Raw genomic sequence first — 16,961 nt, forward strand, 5'->3', positions numbered from 1 at the left:
GAGGGGCACGGAAAACCATATACTCTGAAAGTGGAATGCGAAATTACTAGCAGGTAAGTACAGTACTAATAGGCTTAGGAATCGCTAGGACTTGACTATAGAACCTTCAGATTACTTATAGGAGGCCTAGGGGACTCGGGTGCAGAGTGTGCACTCTCACGCGTGATGCGGGACAAAGTCTATGGTAGCTAGTAATTGCAAAGTTAGTGTTCTCGGGCGAACCCGACCTGGTAGGAGGAAAACGAAAGTGGATTCTGACCCTTGGATAGTGAGGCTATGCTGGGGCACCGAAATGCCGAAGTTACCTAGCCCAGGGGCTGCAACTGCATAGGACTCAAAAGACGTCGGGAATCCTCGTTGACGGACCAGGAGCCTGGAAGAAAGAAGTTGCTGGCAGGCGACCAGTGAAGAAAGTTCGATGGATCCAAGCCTGGATCGAAGGAAGATGACACCTGAAAGCAGAGGGGACCAAGTTCGAGACTACTAGCCAGTAGTCAGTGGGCACCAGGAGGGCACCGGATGGTAGCCACCTCGACTAGGTGAGTGGGTGACGCTGTGCTCGCAGATCTCACGGACCAGGAGGCGTTGTCGGCGACCAGGATGGAGGAGCGAGCTGTCCCACGATGGATGAAGCTGTCGGCGTCGCTGGACCCAGGATTGGGCAACAAAGCCTTGGCAAATTCAAGCCCACGCGGTGGACTCAAAATGGCGTCTGGAGTGGACCAGGAGGGTCCGGGGTGCCTCTCTTGAAGAAGGAAGCAAGGGCCAGTCTGGAGCAACCAGACCAGCAGCAGTGATGTCGTCGGGCGTCGTGAAGAAGGCCACAAGCCAGCCGGCTAGTAGCCACACAGCGCGGTGAGCAGGCAAAAGCAGAAGGGCCCCACGCAGATCGTGGAGATGCTGGAGGGCTGATTTTCGGTGCTGGAGCTGCTCAGGGTTGGGGCTTCTCGGACCCCAAAGCACTCACCAGTGGAGCACACGGTGGGCTTGTTGCAAAGAAGTCGTGCAGTCTTGGCGATCGTCGGTCCCTCGAGGTCTCGTCGCACTCACGGTTCTCAGCTTTGGTGTAGAGGTGAGTAGAGGTCAGAGGTGCCAGGGAAGCCGGGTCTCGTCGAGCTGGGTCGTCGGATTTGTGAAGAAGGACTTGCAGCAGACCGCAGTGTTCTTAGAATGGTGCCTGCGGATGCAGGGTGACTACTCCTTAGCCACAAGGGAGAATCTTGAAGAAGAAATCTTGATGTCCTTTCGAAGAAAGTCGTGTCTTGATTCCAAAGATGATCTAATTTGAACAGGGGGCCCGCTCCCATCTTTATACTAAAAAAGGGGGCTGACCCGGTGACTAGGTCCTGCCTATGGGTGGGACTAGGAGGGGGGTGGTTACACCCCTCTGCCATGCCGGACTTCCCCCAGGCCAGGGGCTGGTGTGCCCCTGGAACTGGTTCTGACCGGCCTATGCGTAGTGAGCACCGGGGTGCCACTCAGCAGTCACCTTCCTGAAAAGCCCTGCCTACCCAGGATACACAAAACCATGTCTGGGACGGTGCTAGCACCGCCCCTGACAGGAAACCCTTTGTCCAGGCTCCCCTCGCTGGAAGGACTCCCAGCTGCAGGGGGTCAGACTCGTGTCTGTGGTGGCAGCATCCATTTTGTGGAGCTGAGGCTTCGTTTAACTTTAACCGGGGTTCACAGTTACATACATGTCGTGTCCCTCTAGAAGGGTGGAATGCTAACCCCGTCGCCAGAATTGGCGAGGGGTTAGTATTCCAATTCGTATGACACCTTACTCGACATGTTTTGATAAAGCAATACCAAAGATAGCACTTAACCGCGAGGATTATAATGCACTTAAGAGTATATGGTATGCGATATCATGGAACAGCTATTAGGACTTGGTTCCGCAAGCTGCAGACAGGCTCAGCTCATGCCAGAGCACCATCTCACACGATTCCAAGCACTCTGCCTTCAGGATTGTCAAGGCCTGCCATAGGAGTGACTGATAGGAATCTGTGTGTCCATTTTAGGGTTAGGTATAGGTATACTACACCTACAGCAAAGGGTGATTACACGACTTTGCCCCAGTTGTCATGCAGCCAGTTGTGTCTAATTTAGGAGGCCAGCCAGGGGTGGCATAATACATGCTGCAGCCCCTGGCAGCCCTGGGTACACCTATGCCCTGAGTTACAGGGTCTGATAAGGTGGCCCAGTACCAATTGGTATATGCACCTAGGGTACATGTTGTAATTTAGAAAGAGAACAGCCAGGCTGTGGGTATGATTGGCAGGCCCACAGCCAGAGAAAGTCGTAAACCAGTGAAACAAAAGCAAAAAATCTGGGTGATCATAGGATTGCAGACCCTACTCTCCTACAATCTCTCTCTCTCTCTGATCTCTCTCTCTCTCTGATCTCTCTCTCTCTCTGATCTCTCTCTCTCCAATCTACTTTCAGCGATTGTTATGAGGAGGACAGAATGGTACTTACATTAAATATACGTTTTGTTCATGTTGTAAATTTGTTTAAAAAAATTGAAATCAGGAGTCAGGTTGTTATTTTTGTGTACTGATCCAACGCAAACTAGGATTTTATTTCAGCGGATATTATAAAAAATACTATATATATTTTAGTATCACCTCTCAAGTGCTCGCTGTCCTTTTTCCCCAGAACCACCCCCGCTAACTGCCATGGGGGGCAATCGAAGAGACAGCCCCGGGCGCCAAAAGCTCTGAGTACGACTTACAGCCCCAGTCTTCGGGACAACAGATCAGCAAGGGTCAGGTGAGTACCAATACTGCACCATCAGCAGCACAGGTCGGCTGGATGTAGAGGTCAAAATCGAAGTTCAGCGCAATGCGTTTCACTGGAGACTGGGGTGCTCGGAGCCACACTGCGTGCAGGTAGGTAGGTAAATCGGATGCAGGGACCTTGCTTAGGGGTTAGATCAAGAATTGAAGGGGCCATAAAGCAACATAAAACAAACATCCCCCGCGGCACAGAGGCGGCCAGGTGCAAAGTGCAATTTCCGTGTTGGGCACCAAGTGTTTTTCAATAAAGACTTTGCTTTCAACAAACAGTCTGAGGCGTCGAACTGGAGGCTGCAGGATGGAGGCCAGAGATAGTAGAGGTTAGTAAAGATGTAGGCAATCGTAGGAGCACAGTCTGTTCAGCTCTCTAAGGGTTAGGGGGCAGTGGTGGCTTTAGACGTCATATTTTCTTATTGGAGTCGGTTATTGTCGGGGAAGGCTACAGGCATGGATTCTTTACAGGATTTTCGAGGGCTGCAAACCAGCTGGTAGGGCCGTGGCCAAGTCAGTAAGCAACTTCAGTCTTCTTCTGCACGCTGTCACCTTCACCCTTTTTAGGTCAAGCCGGGGTAGCGCATGCGCTGCTCCGTGAGCATGCTCTATTCAGGTATGGACTAGAAGCTCCCCCCACTCTCCGCCTATATTTTTCATTGGCTTGTGTCATTGTCCTTTGTAAACTGTGGATTTTCATTGGTCAATATGCTTAGTAGTCCGTCCTCCGTACGCCTTGTCTCATCTTGTATTTTCCGATAAGTACTGGTCCTTTACCTATGTTGGTACTCTGTAGGCTTTAATCATAGCCACTGAGCACTATTTCCTTAAATTGTTTTCATCTGCCTGCAGTTGCAGACAAGATATGCTCTCTCCTAATGCTTTACTTATTTTTTTATAGCACAGCTCGCCACACTGGCAGCCATGCCTTTGCATCATTTGCGGCACCAAACGGGGCCGCAATTTCTTTATTTACTTTTTTGTTTCTATTTATTCTCTTTTCTTCTTTTGTTGTTCACGAGCGCTTCACGCCGAACTTTCACGTTAATAGAGGTCGTGCCTCTTTCTTTAGATGAGCCGCATCTAAAGAAAGGTCCGCGGCCAATATTAAAGTGAAAACATGGCATGGGGTGGTTTTACAAAAAAAAAAGTGTTTGTCAACTTGACAAACAAATGCTTTTTAGGTCGAGCGAAGCGTAGCGATGGACCTTTTGTTGGCGTGTTCGGAGGAATGTAAGACAGCGTTCAGGCTCGCGCCTCTGCTGTCTCAGATTCCTCCTCGAGGGCGCGCACGGCGCCGTGCACATCCCCTGCCTCGCCTTTGCATTCTCTCTCAATCACACACAGTCACGCATGCGCACACACATTCCCACGCGCACACACTCACCCCCCTCCCCCCCAGGCATACACACACACAGGCAGGCAGGCAGGCAGGCAGGCACACACACACACACACACGCGCACGCACGCACCCCCCTCCCCCACCACCACTCACGGGGCTCACGCGCACACACACAGACACACATATCCCCCCCTCCACTCACCGTGCTCTTTTGTCGAGTCGCCTCGCTGAGCTCCTTTTCTCCACACGCGGGGCACTTCTCTGGATCTTCACGCTACCTCGGGCTCTCCCTCCATGATGGGAGCCCCGCATCAACGCGCAACACCGGCCTCTTCCGGCCGCGTCACAGGCCCCGCCCATGTCACGGGCAAGGATGCCTGACTTCCTGGTTTCGCCCCTGCCGGCAACTCTGCTTCATCAAAGCGTGCAGCAACCTAGACCGGTAACTTGTTTTAAATTATTTTTCCATCCGCACAGCGATCACGAACGCTAGACTGCACCTGAAAGTCTGCTTCCTTGCTTTGAGGTGTTCTCACCGGGTTGTTTAAATCTTCTCGGTTTATCACTTTGCTTTTGTTTCCTTTTTTTTAACAAATGCAGACACTTAGTGTAAAACCCCACCACCCTGACGACAGACACTAATGGTTATCCCGGGTGAAGACATTACCCCAGCAGCCAGCATTCAGAAGCTTGGAAGCCCGGTGTTTGAAGCCTAAAAAACCCTCTGTGGTGAATGATAACTTTGACAGTATTCTGGTTTCTCACAGACTCATTTAAAATGCTTGAGGAACTGAGAAAATATTGCAGTAAATTAGTCATGCTAACCACGTGAACTGTTTGAACAACATAGGCAGGACTCAAGCCTTTACTGCTGAAGTACACTGAAGTACACTGCGCATCATGATGACGAAGAGCCGCCTGATCGAGACCGGGGAGGCAATTGGCAATGGCAACGAGTTGGGGGTCTGGTGGGGAGGCCAGTGGGACTGTGGCCAAAAGATAGGCACAGCAGGGAAGGATGGGGCGGATTACACGAACACGTCAGAGGGATAAAGCAGATTGGCTTTCCGGTTCAGACGGAAAGTGCGGGAAGGCTATAGGATAACAACAAAACAGTCATAAGAAATTTAGTCATGCAATGCTTTGTACATGGTTTTACTTTTATAGACCTGATAAACACTGACATGGTTTATTTAGTAAACACAGCTTTGCAGGCAGAAAGAATCATGTGGAAGCACAACAGTATGTCTGAGGTTCTTAAGATTGTGAGGTGTTTTCATGCACGAGGGGGCCCTGAATTAAGACTTGTGGCGTTGACAGAAGTGAATTTTAAGGAGGGCACATATCGAACCGTACATAGCAACAGACAGAGTTTATTGTCACACTGGCTGCTAAGAAAAGAAATCTAAGCAGCCTTCCCTTTTTTTTGATCTAATTGACTTTTTTAATTGAATAATGGCTGTCTGTTGCACAATGCATGCCCTAACAAGCCTGCGCGTGGCTCCATGGAGCGGGCCAAAGAGCACTTTAGTTTTTGCTCCTTTCAGGAGTAGGTTGTGACAAGCGATGTCCACGCTTCTGCTGTGTAGCAAGGGATCGGTTCTTCCTGCAGGTATGAATGCAAGCCTGACAGCAAGACGTGAACTCGCCCCCCCCCCTCCCCCGCCAGCCACCCTTGCTAAATGTTGTCGGGGGGGACTCATACCCGCCTCTTCTCTGTGCAGCATTCCTTGGTGAGTTACTGGGATGTGCTGCACAGATAAAATAAATACGTGTATTTATCATTCATGAGCAGTTCACCGATTTGGGAGCAGTGGTGAAAGTATATAAAAGTTATGGCATCTGATCCTGAGAACAATGGGAGAGGTGTCAGTGAGTGTAGAAGCAGAGGCACACATGTAGCTAAAAAGAACAAATGTTAGCCTGTTACATACAACTAACTGTATATTATAATGTGTAATGCACATACCTTAAATGATAAAAATGCTTTGTTCATCTGGGAAAGCTCAGTCGGTTAATGCTATCACTCCAGACCTCTCTTTGAATAGTAAGAGGATCAGTCATTTTTTTGTTAATGAGTTTTATATAGCTCAAACTTGTTCTGCAGGACATGAGACTATTCCTGACTTGGTGGGTTCTTACTTCTGTATGTTCATAGGCTGGTAGTGTTGGGGTAGAGCTTTCCTTTTAGCTCTCCGAAGGTAACATTTTGGGACCAGGTGCAAAATGTCTCTTTAAGAAAAGTTTGCACTTTTGTCCTATCGCTGAAGGTTGGTAGGGTGGGGAAGTAGTGTCTGGTTTTCATTGTAAGTGGCAATGCCTTAGACTTAGGCTCTAAAAACCAAAACATAAATAAAAGGCATTATCATTTACAATGCCAATAGCTCAAACTCATGTAACCGCGAGACCAATTGCATTGCAAATGCTTGTTTTTTTTTGTAAGAGCTTACAATACCGCACTTTCACTTTAATGGCAGCGGCACCCCTTCCTTTAGATGTGGCTTATCTATAGAAAGGTTCAATTAACATGAAAGCGCGGCTTGGGTCGCTTGTAAACAAAAAATATTTGCAATGCAATAGGTCTCACATTTGAGAGACTTTAATCTATTGTCATTTACAATGCTATTAGCTCAATTCTCGTAAATGAGACTCATTGCAATTCAAATCCTTGTTCTTCTTTAGTCGGCAGGAACTATTTCCAGGTCTGTGAGAGCCATCTAAATACTAAATTTAGGGGCAATTCAGAGGAGTAGCAGGTAGAACCAATGGGAAACTTACCTTGGGCGACTACACCATCAATTATGCCACCCTCCTATCGGAAGGGGCGAAGACCGAGCCCTGATTGGAGGGGTCTGCCCAGCTTCAAGATGGTGGGGACTGCAAGATGTGCTTCATCCTGCAGTTTAGAAGTAGAGTTGGCAGAGGTGGTTACACCTCCAATTCTATGTTTTCCCACCCAAAGTGGGTGTGTAAACTGGGGGCTGCCATCTGCTGCTAGCCGCAAAGGCTGAGGGTCGCATTACTAAGGCGGCAGGCCTTTGAAGCTTCCCTCTTGAGCACTGTGCCCATCCTCGGGAAGCAGGTGTGACACCTCTGCCCAGGATGTACTTTGTTTCTGGTCTCAGAGAGCTGAGGCTCTCGACCCAGGGGTCCAGAAACATGTCTGGTGGTGGAAGGCTGCATACAACCCGTCTATCACACCAGGGTCGGGAGGTTGTCAGGAGGCACCCCCGAGGTGCCCTCTGAGTACATGGTTCAATAAATCCCACACTGGCATCAGTGTGGGTTTACTGAAAGGAGTAGTTTGGAACTAAACACTCCTGGGTTTAGAGAAGCCATCATGGTGCTGGAGAACTCGAGTTATCAAGCTTCCAGCCCATGTACTCTTCCCCGGCACATACGATATAAAAGAATGGGGGTACATCTTGTAGGGGCATATCTGCTCATGTAGCTATGCCCTCACCTGTGGTATAGTGCACCCTGCCTTAGGGCTGGAAGGCCTGCTAGAGGGATTTCTTTTCTATACTTTAGGCAGTGTTGGTTGGCATGGCACACAGACAATAAGCCACGTCAACTGTTTTTGTCTGCACCTGGGCATGCGTGCTGCATTGGCAGTCTGCTGGGTCTCGTTTGAAGGGTCCCTAGTTTGCGGTAGTTGGGGGGTGGGTATGTGATGGAGCCCAGTCACAGAGGATGGTATATGTGATTTCGGTTGAGAGTTTACTGTGTTCCTGCTAACCAGGTTCCCAGTGCCAGAGCTCTTTCCCAAAACTGTACAATTGTTCCAATTGGCAGAACCTTTAGCACACTTGTAAGTCCCTACTAAATGGAGCCCTGGTACTTAGGGTCTGAGTTACTAAAAGGGGCCCCTAATGGGCCCCTGATCAAGCACATGCAAGACCGCCATTGCAGACTGCGTGTCTTGGTGCAGATAAAAGTAAAAACACAACATGTCACACATCCTTGTGTGCCATGTCCCCTAACACTGCAAGTAATACAAGCAGGTCCCCCCTACAGCAGACCTGACAGCCCTACACAGGATGGCTCACATTGTGTGAACATACGTGCACGAGCCATTATGTCCCAGTGCTGGTCAGTCCTATGACTGCCGGTACAAGTGACCAGGGAAGCCATTTTAAACCATGTACTGGAAACTGGTGAAAATGAGTTCCCACGCTACGTGATCCCTTCAATGAAAATTGGGACGTGTGGTATTAAACACCTGTGTGAGAAAGTGCCCTCTTTCTGCATGGTTGCCCCCATGGTGGCCCTGGGCTCGTGCTTATCAAGTACCTAGTGCCTACGTTCCTTCCCTAAAACTGCATTGAAGCCAAAACCCAACTGGCACTCTCTGGCCAAGTAAACGTGAACATACCGCACCACTAACATGTTACAATCACAAATCACATAACGTCAACAAACAACTCACAAAGAGCACATCAGACAGACCTGTAACTGTGCACACATACATTATCTTCCATCTAACGAGGACCACAGGGTAGGGGGCTACTTATCCATATATGTGTTTCGTGACTAGTCAGAGACAAGAAGTGCAAAGTAAATTCAACCACAATACAGTACACTGGTCACAGCCCCAAGACACCTGGAGTAAGGGTTGTTGGTGATCTGAAAAGTGGCCCGACAACACATCTGTAGCTTGTTTCCCTCACACCGCTATGAACCGCCTGTAGATGTTGCGAAAGCTCTTGGGAATGGCTCGTTTATTTACAGAGATAAAGTCATCCGTGAGATTCAGGAAGCTTCAAGGAGTTCAGGCAGAGGCATTGCAGTAAACATCAGACCAAAGCCTTGCAGTAAACATCAGACCAAAGCCTTGCAGTAAACATCAGACCAAAGCCTTGCAGTAAACATCAGACCAAAGCCTTGCAGTAAACATCAGGCAGAAGCATCAGACAGAAGCATCACATTAAATATCAGACCGAAGCATCGCAGTAAACATCAGGCAGAAGCACGAGGCAGAAGCATCGCAGAAAACAGCAGGCAGAAGCATTGCAGTACACATCAGGCAGAAGCATCGCAGTACACATCATGGATCCACATATGTTAACTACAATTCAGTATCGAACGGACCCAGGTCTTCAGAACACCGTACCTTTATGTGTTTATAAGGCGGAGGCTTGAGGTCATTTTTACTGCTTTTTATACGGTGCAATTTAACATCCATTTCCTTCAGTGCTGTGGGAAATATAGAAAAAAAACTACAAATTAATACGCAACAGTCACAGTTAGCTCAGTACATTAGGAGCAGTGTGTAGGAACTGGGGTCACCAGTTCCCCGGGGGTAGCCTGGCACGAGCAGGTAGGTACCCGAAAGCTCAGGTGTTCAGTGACTACACAGCACACGCGTCCACTGAGACATTAAATGAGCGCAAAGACTGAGACCAGACCGGTAAGTTTTGATTCAAATCAATACATTTTTATCTAAGATCAAAATCAGGGCAATCAGAAATCACAGCAGTATTGACTTATTTCCTTCCCTTAGAAGCACATGTTTTACATTACCCATCCATAAATACTTAAATAAATAAATATTAAATAACGGTAGGCCTGGCAACAGCCCTGCTCCTAGTCAGCACCTGCAAGATATTTCCTTAGAAAGACATTTAAATAACATTCCATGAATTAGGAATCTCTACATACTAGGCCACATCTTGTTAGACAAGAGGAAACATTTCACCAAGTAATTATAAACATTGCATCAGGGATGAATAACCTTCTAATAAGTAGAAGTGAACCATTGCCTTAGGTAAAATTAATCAGGAATGAACATTTCATCAGGCCAGAAATAATCATAACCCTCTGGGCCAGCACATGGTAAGCGTGAACAATCTGTTCCCCAACAGGGGCTATTTCCAACCAACGCAGGCCTCAAGGGAGTCCTGCAGGGCTCTGGCCCGAGTCCAGTACATTAACAGGCCAATTAGGGCCAACGGGGCCCAGCAACAGTCTTCCCCAGGGGAGGGGCGAACTCGGGCCTCCTCCGGCCTTCCGCCCTCCTCCCTGAGGGGGTTACCTTGGTCTTCGGGCCTCTCCGGGCCCCTTGCGACGGTGTCTCGTAGTGGGGAGGGCCCTCGGTCTTCCCCGAGCCCTCCGGTGAGGTGGTGACCTGTTCCCGGGTCCGTGATGTAGCGGGCATCCGGGGAACCAATCAGGTGCAAGGCGCGAAAGGAGGCTCTGCCACAGCGGCCAATCAGCAGGCAGTACTGGAGGGCGCGGCAACTTCAGCCTATCGCTGCGCGCGCCTGATAGGGGCATGGTCTGAGCCCCCCGTCACGTGGGGCTGGTTGTCGGCTTAGTCAGGCCTAGCACGCCCGCTCTGGAGTAGCGGCGGCCTGACTGGAATTCACGGCGGCCGGCTTGCAGTTCGCAGTGGCCTTCCCCAAGGCTCCGGGAGCCGCCGCGGGGACTCTTGACGCTTGGGCCGGGCACGGCCCACAACAGCACGACGGCGGCCCTCTCCTGGCGCCGGGGGCCGCCGGAGCAGATGCCAGTCGAGAGGGGGGTTTCACAGTGCCCACAGCGCTCGATCTTTACAGCGCCTCGCGGGAAAGAGGAGCGCTAGAAAGTTCCTCACGGGTTCGTCCCTACCAGCCCTCCACAGGACCCAGCAGGTGAGCGCTTGAGGCCAATTTACAGCGCCTTGGGGGACACAGCACTCCAATGGGCAATAGCGCTTCAGCAGGCAATAGCGCTTCAGCAGGCAGCAGGCTGCAGGGGTCCAACGCTTCTCCAAGGCACAGAGGGGAGCGCTGGAGGGGGGCACAATTCGGTTGCGCAGGACAAGCAGTCCAGCTGGCTAGGCAGCTCAGGATGCTAGCGCTAGAGAATGAGAGCGCGTAGCAGACAGTCCAGGCAAGACAGCAGAGGAGATGGGCAGGACAGCGCTGGGGCCACAGGGCAGACAGAGGGGCAGAATTGGCACAGCACAGTACCTAGCTGATCCCCAGTAGTCCTGGTTAGCGCAGGGGAGTTCCTTCCTGGCGCTTGTTGGTTCTGGCGCCCTTTGGTTGAAGTTATTTGAAGAGAGGGGTGGGGGGTTTGAGTTGAAGGCTTGTCAAGTTTCTTCAGCAGATCTCTTCAGGTGGTCCCTGGGCTCCCCTCCCGCCGGGCCAGATCAGTGGGCTAGTTCAGTGTTCCTCACACAGCTTGGTGGGCAGCGCCTAAACCCTGTCACCCCCAGTGGTATAGGTTCCTGACTAGGCCCTGCCGCCTAAGTCTCCGGCGTAGAGTCCCCCAGGTCAGTTATGCCCCAACTGACTAGAAAGTTTCCCTCCTTTTTCTTTTATAGTGGCAGTTGGTTACCACTCCCCTATTCTGGAAGGTTCCAGGACCTTCCTCACTATAGCTATGGGCAGGCAGACAGGCCGGCATTGCTACAATGTTTAGGGGTTCCAGCCACCTCCTGGCTACTAGAGTGCGTTTAACAAGACCATGCTGCGGTAGCAGGGGTCAGTGTCAGCCATGTTGGGGGAAGAGAGCACCTGCACCTTAGCATTGATTAGCAATGGGAAGGTGCCCAGAGACCTAGAGCCAACCAAAAAGAAAGTGGGAAAAATGAGGCAATGGCGAAAAAAATAGGGAAAGACCACCCTAAGGCTGACAGGTCTAACACAGTGCTACTTCAGTCAGTTGGAATAGTTTGTGGACAGAGGAGAACGGCACAGGTTTTTAAAGAACAGTTAGAGGAGCAGCCTTGCCGCAAGGCTGGAGTAGTTTCACTGCATGCAGGACTCAATGACACTCAACTTACAAAAACAGGATCGAACAACAATTGCCATCGAATCTTTGCACTGACTTTTTTAGAGGGGTCAAGGGTTTAAGTTGACAGCAGGTAGCATCTAAAACAGTTAAAGGCCAAGCCTGTTTACGAATAAAGATAAAGCCCTCCACTAAACTTCCCTTACCAAACGCAGGAAGTCTTTACAACTGCAGCTGCATACAATTTCGAGCCAGTGCTAGTGCTGTGGAAGGCACAGTCTCCCTCGGAGGGCCGATGAAGCTTGCGCTGCATGCTTTTGATGGTGTCATCTGTGGGGAAGGGGCTTTAGACAGGAGGTGCGTGTTAATGGTGGTGGTGGGAGGTTGCGTCATGATGTCCTCTATGGTAGGCTGGGGTGCGAAGTTTGACTAAATCTTGCAGATTTTGTTGTGAAAGAAGTCCGAAAGGTTGTCGCAGAGGATGTCTGAGGGGATGATGGTGTTGGGGGTAGCCGTCGGGTTGGTAAATTCCTTGACTATGTTGAAGAGCTCTTTGGCGGTGTTGGAGGAGGTTTCGAGTCTGATCATGAGGGCGGCTTTGCTGGCTTCTTTGATCTGTGCCTTGTACCTTCTGAGGGTCGATTTGGAGGTGTTGGAGCAGGTTTCGAGTCTGATCATGAGGGCGGCTTTGCTGGCTTCTTTGATCTGTGCCTTGTACCTTCTGAGGGTGGATTTGGAGGTGTCTCTGGAGGTGTTGTCTTGGCTGGTCCTCCATCTTCTTTCCAGCTACTTGCAGTGGTGTTTAGAGTCTGATGTCCTTGGTGCACCCGCATGGTGGAGCATGAGTTCTTGTGTGTCTGATTTCTAATTGGGGCCACATTGTTGACGCTTTCTGTGATCCGGTTGTCGAAGGTGGGTAGGTCTTTCTGAGGGTCGCCAGTGTGGGTTGGTTGGATCGGAGGCCATGTGTCCAATCTGCTTCTGTTATGCTGAGCTGAGTTTTGTGGTCGGTTTAGGTTTGGTGGGCTGCACAGATGTAGGAATGTACCATGGAGCGGTCTGTTCATGTAAGCAGGGAGAGATGGCTCAAAGTGATCTTGTTGCGGATGTGAAGATTGGGTGGTGTGTGTGCCCGGCGGTGTGAGCACAAGCTGTGCGAAGCCGATATTGTCGAGGCCTTCTATGAGGTCAGTAGTATTGGGGTCCTTAGGGTCATCGAGAGGAATGTTGAGGTCACTGAGTAGGAGGCAGTCATTGATGCTGATGGCGAGGGGGCTGCTGAAGGTTGTGCGCGGTCCTGGCAGTCGTTAGCGAGGGCGTCAGAGATGGTTGTGGAGTGGCTGATCTGTAATATCGAGTGCAGGTGTTCATTGAGCGCGATTGGTTCATCTGAAGAGGTGGTGTAAGTGACTGTATCCTTGTAGATGACTGTGAGACCTCATCCTGGGATGTTTGGCTTGTCGCAACAGGATCTTGAATCCACAGGGGGATGACAATGGCCAAGGCGGGGGTGGAAGACTGGCTCAGCCAGGTCTCTGTGAAGAAGAGGATGTCCGGGGAGTGAGTGTTAGGTGAGATTCCAGAGCTCGGTGGCATGCTTGCAGAGAGATCTGATGTTGAGGAGCATGCAGGCGATATGGGGTGAGGTGGGAGGTGTGTGGAGGGATGATGCAGGAAAAGCGGCAGTGGGTACATGAGAAAGGACCTACTTTGCGATACAGTACAGCACTGGGGCAGCGGTTGCGGCGGTTTTCAGTGTTGAGCGCTAGCAAGTCGGCTGAAGTGTAGCCGTGTCATTCGGATGGACTAGGACCCGTGGCGTAGGGCGCGATCCGGCTGCCGACGTGCTTGCCTTCGGCATGCCTTCTGCGCAGCCGTCACCATTAAGGAGGTCTTAGGTTGTGAGAAATCTGATGGTGCTGGGCAAGGGAGAGTTGGGAAAGCAGCGGGAGAAGCAGCTAAGGAGGAGGAAAGAGGGGACCACAATTACGGGCTCAAACATTGAGCAGAGCGAAATGGGCAAAAGAGGCATGAATGCACAAGACGCCAAAAACGGGTACAACAAGAAAAAACACCATAGCTCAAAAGGCAAAATAGGTACAAGAGAGCAGTCAGAAAAATGGGTGCAAAAGACCAAAGGACTAGACGGCGCAACAAAGAGGTCATAGACTACAACGGGCACAGCAGGCTAAGCACAGGGACAGACAGGCACGAAGGAAGTGTGCAGAGAGACGCAACCTCAAAGCAAGACTGCTGGGTACGGAAGGACCTTAGACTGATCGGAGGACCTGTCCAACGTAAGGGAGAGTTGGGGCCTAGGTACTCCCGCCTAGTGGCAGGGTTCCACGCATGGCAGTACTCCCGCCTAGTGGCAGGGTTCCGGTGGTGGTGTGTAGTTCCTATAAATCTACATAGGATCTGCGGGTTTGTTGGACAACATAAATGAAGGGATTGGTGTCCAGACTGATTCCAGACACCTCCAAAGGATATGTTCGTCTTTCGTCCAGCCAGCTCACAGTGCCACTATAAGCCCCACAACCTTACCAAAGAGCAAATTGTTTCTTGCAACCTTCGAACATGAGAACCCTTGACCCTTCAGGGATCGTGGAAACAGTACAGTACTTTCAGCTCAGTCGCTCATGCTCCCTTTGTCTCAGAGAGATGCACAGTATAAACATTGAGGACATCCTTGTATGTCATTTGACATTTGTTAAGAGCATATATCACCGTAGTGTCTCATAGCGCTGCTACTAGCAATACCAGTAAGTGACAGAGGGCGAGTTGCGGGTGAGTGAAGTTAGAATAATAGAGTTTTCAAGGACTTTCGGAATTTCTTATGGTCGCTCTCTATTCGAAGATGTATGAGCAGCGTATTCCAGATGGTGGGGGCGATTTTGGAGAATGATCTGCCGCCGTATTTGACGGTACGGGTCTTTGGTATGGTTAAAAGATGTTTACTGGTTGAGCGAAGGGTTCTAGTGGGTTGGTACGTGATTAGTTTCTAAGCTAGGTAGCGGGGTCCTTTTTTGGTTAGAGTGTTATGTACAAGGCAGCATATTTTAAAGGTGATCCGCTTTTTAATGGGCAGCCACTGAAGAGACTTCAAGCTGGGGGCAGAGGGAGAACGAGGGGGGAGCTTGAGGACCAGTCTGGCTGCAGTGTTTTGCAGGACCTGGAGTTTGGTAAGGTGAGCTTCATTTATGGATGCCAACAGAGCGTTACCATAGTCAAGGCGGCTGCTGATCAGTCCTTGCACTAATGGCATAAGTGAGGAGAGTGGTATCCATTTAAAGATTCTTCTTAGGCTGCGCATTAGCCCATAGCAGGTGCGCACTACCTGATTGACGTGGTCCGACATTGAGAGTTTGGTGTCAATTGTCATGCCTAGGTTGCGTGCTGCCTCTTTAGTTGACGGGCAGGGCGATAACGTGGAGGGCCACCAGTCATCAGCCCACAGTTGCTGGGCCTTACCGAAGAGTAGGATCTCGGTTTTTCCGGCATTAAGTTGGAGGTGGTTAGTAGTCATCCAGTCCTTAATGTCAGTCAAACATTGTTTAAATTTGAGTTTTGTGTAGGTGGGATCCGGATCAAGGGTGCAGGCGGGGGGTGTGGGGGCGACCAGACCAAGGGCGCAGGGTGATTAATAGTTGGATGTCGTCAGCTTACGACACCGTATCAAAACCATGAGCTTTGATTATTTTGGCCGGGGGGATAGATACAAGTTGAAAAGAGTGGGGCTCAGTATGGAACCCTGGGGGACGCCCATATCTATAGGCTGGCTAAGGATGTGAAAGATCCTATTTGGACTTTCGATGTGTGGTTGGTGAAGTAGTTCTTGATTGCTGCGACAATCAATAGACAGAAGCGAACGTAAGAGATTACAAGCACCAACAGAGAAAATAGAAGGTAGAATTTTACCATGGTGCTAAAACAGTGAATGTATATGTGCAGGCATGTATACATGACAGTAATCAAATGGATTCCTACAATGCGGACCCTACCTAGGTTTACTTAAGTGTGCCTAGCATGTATGCGGGTGTAAATCCAAGAATGCCCTAGGAAAGAGCCAACCCCATTACCTGATGGGAGAGAACGAAGCACCCCGTCTTGGTCTCGAGTTGGACACCCTGCAAGGGATGTCAGACCACTGCGTGTTGAAGCTTCGGTGTGCCATGATCCCAGCGTCTTGGGTCAGCGTGGAAGCGTCTCCTCTCACTGACTAGTGAAGGTGCGGTTCTTTTATACCAAGAATGTAGCCTCCGGGGTTCTACTACAATTGGTATGTTGCGCGTGCGATTAAGTAGATAAGACTAAATCACAATCGTAACTATGCAAACAAGGCTGTGGAACCAAGTAAAACACATGGAGGGTCGGTGACAGAAACAATCTTGAGCCAAAGGCACAGGATGACATTTATTTTTAAACATTTCTGCGCAGTACCTAACAGAGGGCAAGGTAATGCAGAGGATATGAATGATGACCGTTCGTTCCTGCACTCGCTATCAGATGAGGGACTTACCAAAAGATATATGCTTCCGCAGCCGTGCAGACGTAACCTTCACCCGTTTTTTCTTCAGTAAAGATGGATCTAGAAGAGAAGCTTGCAATAATTAGTAGGCTCAAAAAGTAAAAACACATTACAGAATTGTGAAAAAGTGCCTCCTTTGACATGGACAGCCTCCACATTTTGCCTGGTTTTGACGAAGCATTCAACTGTAGTGCACAGGGTTCCTGCCAACCAGGTCCCTGTGCCAGAGCTTCTTCCCTAAAAATGATTCCCCCTATAAGTCCCCGGTAAATGCTACCCTGGGTACCAAGGGCATTGGAACTGAAGAGGGACCCCTAGGGACCCCTCAACTAGGCTATGCAGACTGCCACTGCAGCATGCATGCCCTGGTGCAGAAAAAAATAACCTGATAAAGTCAAGCCAGCACTGTCTAAGGTATAGGTAAGTCTCCCCCGCCCCTAGCAGGCCTTACAAGCCCTAAGGCAGGGTGCACCATACCTCAAGTGCAATATTTAGGTCTATTTCCCAATATTATGAGTGCCAAGGAAGCCATAGAGAGTACACAGGCTGGAAACTCAGCAACTCAAGTTCCACAGCACCATGT

General features: G+C 50.0%; 1 protein-coding gene across 19 annotated transcripts in view; it reads right to left on the reverse strand.

Annotated features, from left to right (window-relative positions):
• Positions 1-16,961, reverse strand: part of LOC147725800 (uncharacterized) — a 652,895-nt gene that overhangs the window by 442,348 nt on the left and 193,586 nt on the right. For all 19 annotated transcript variants that reach the window (XM_086959950.1, XM_086959967.1, XM_086959953.1 and 16 more), the window contains 2 exons: positions 16,370-16,438; positions 9,245-9,327 (listed from right to left, as the gene is read on the reverse strand). In XM_086959950.1, the coding sequence (XP_086816076.1) occupies positions 9,245-9,327; positions 16,370-16,438 (152 nt within the window). The remainder of the gene's footprint in view (positions 1-9,244; positions 9,328-16,369; positions 16,439-16,961) is intronic.

This window comes from Lissotriton vulgaris, chromosome 3_1 (assembly GCF_964263255.1).
Source record: "Lissotriton vulgaris chromosome 3_1, aLisVul1.2, whole genome shotgun sequence".
Classification (NCBI taxonomy): domain Eukaryota; kingdom Metazoa; phylum Chordata; class Amphibia; order Caudata; family Salamandridae; genus Lissotriton; species Lissotriton vulgaris.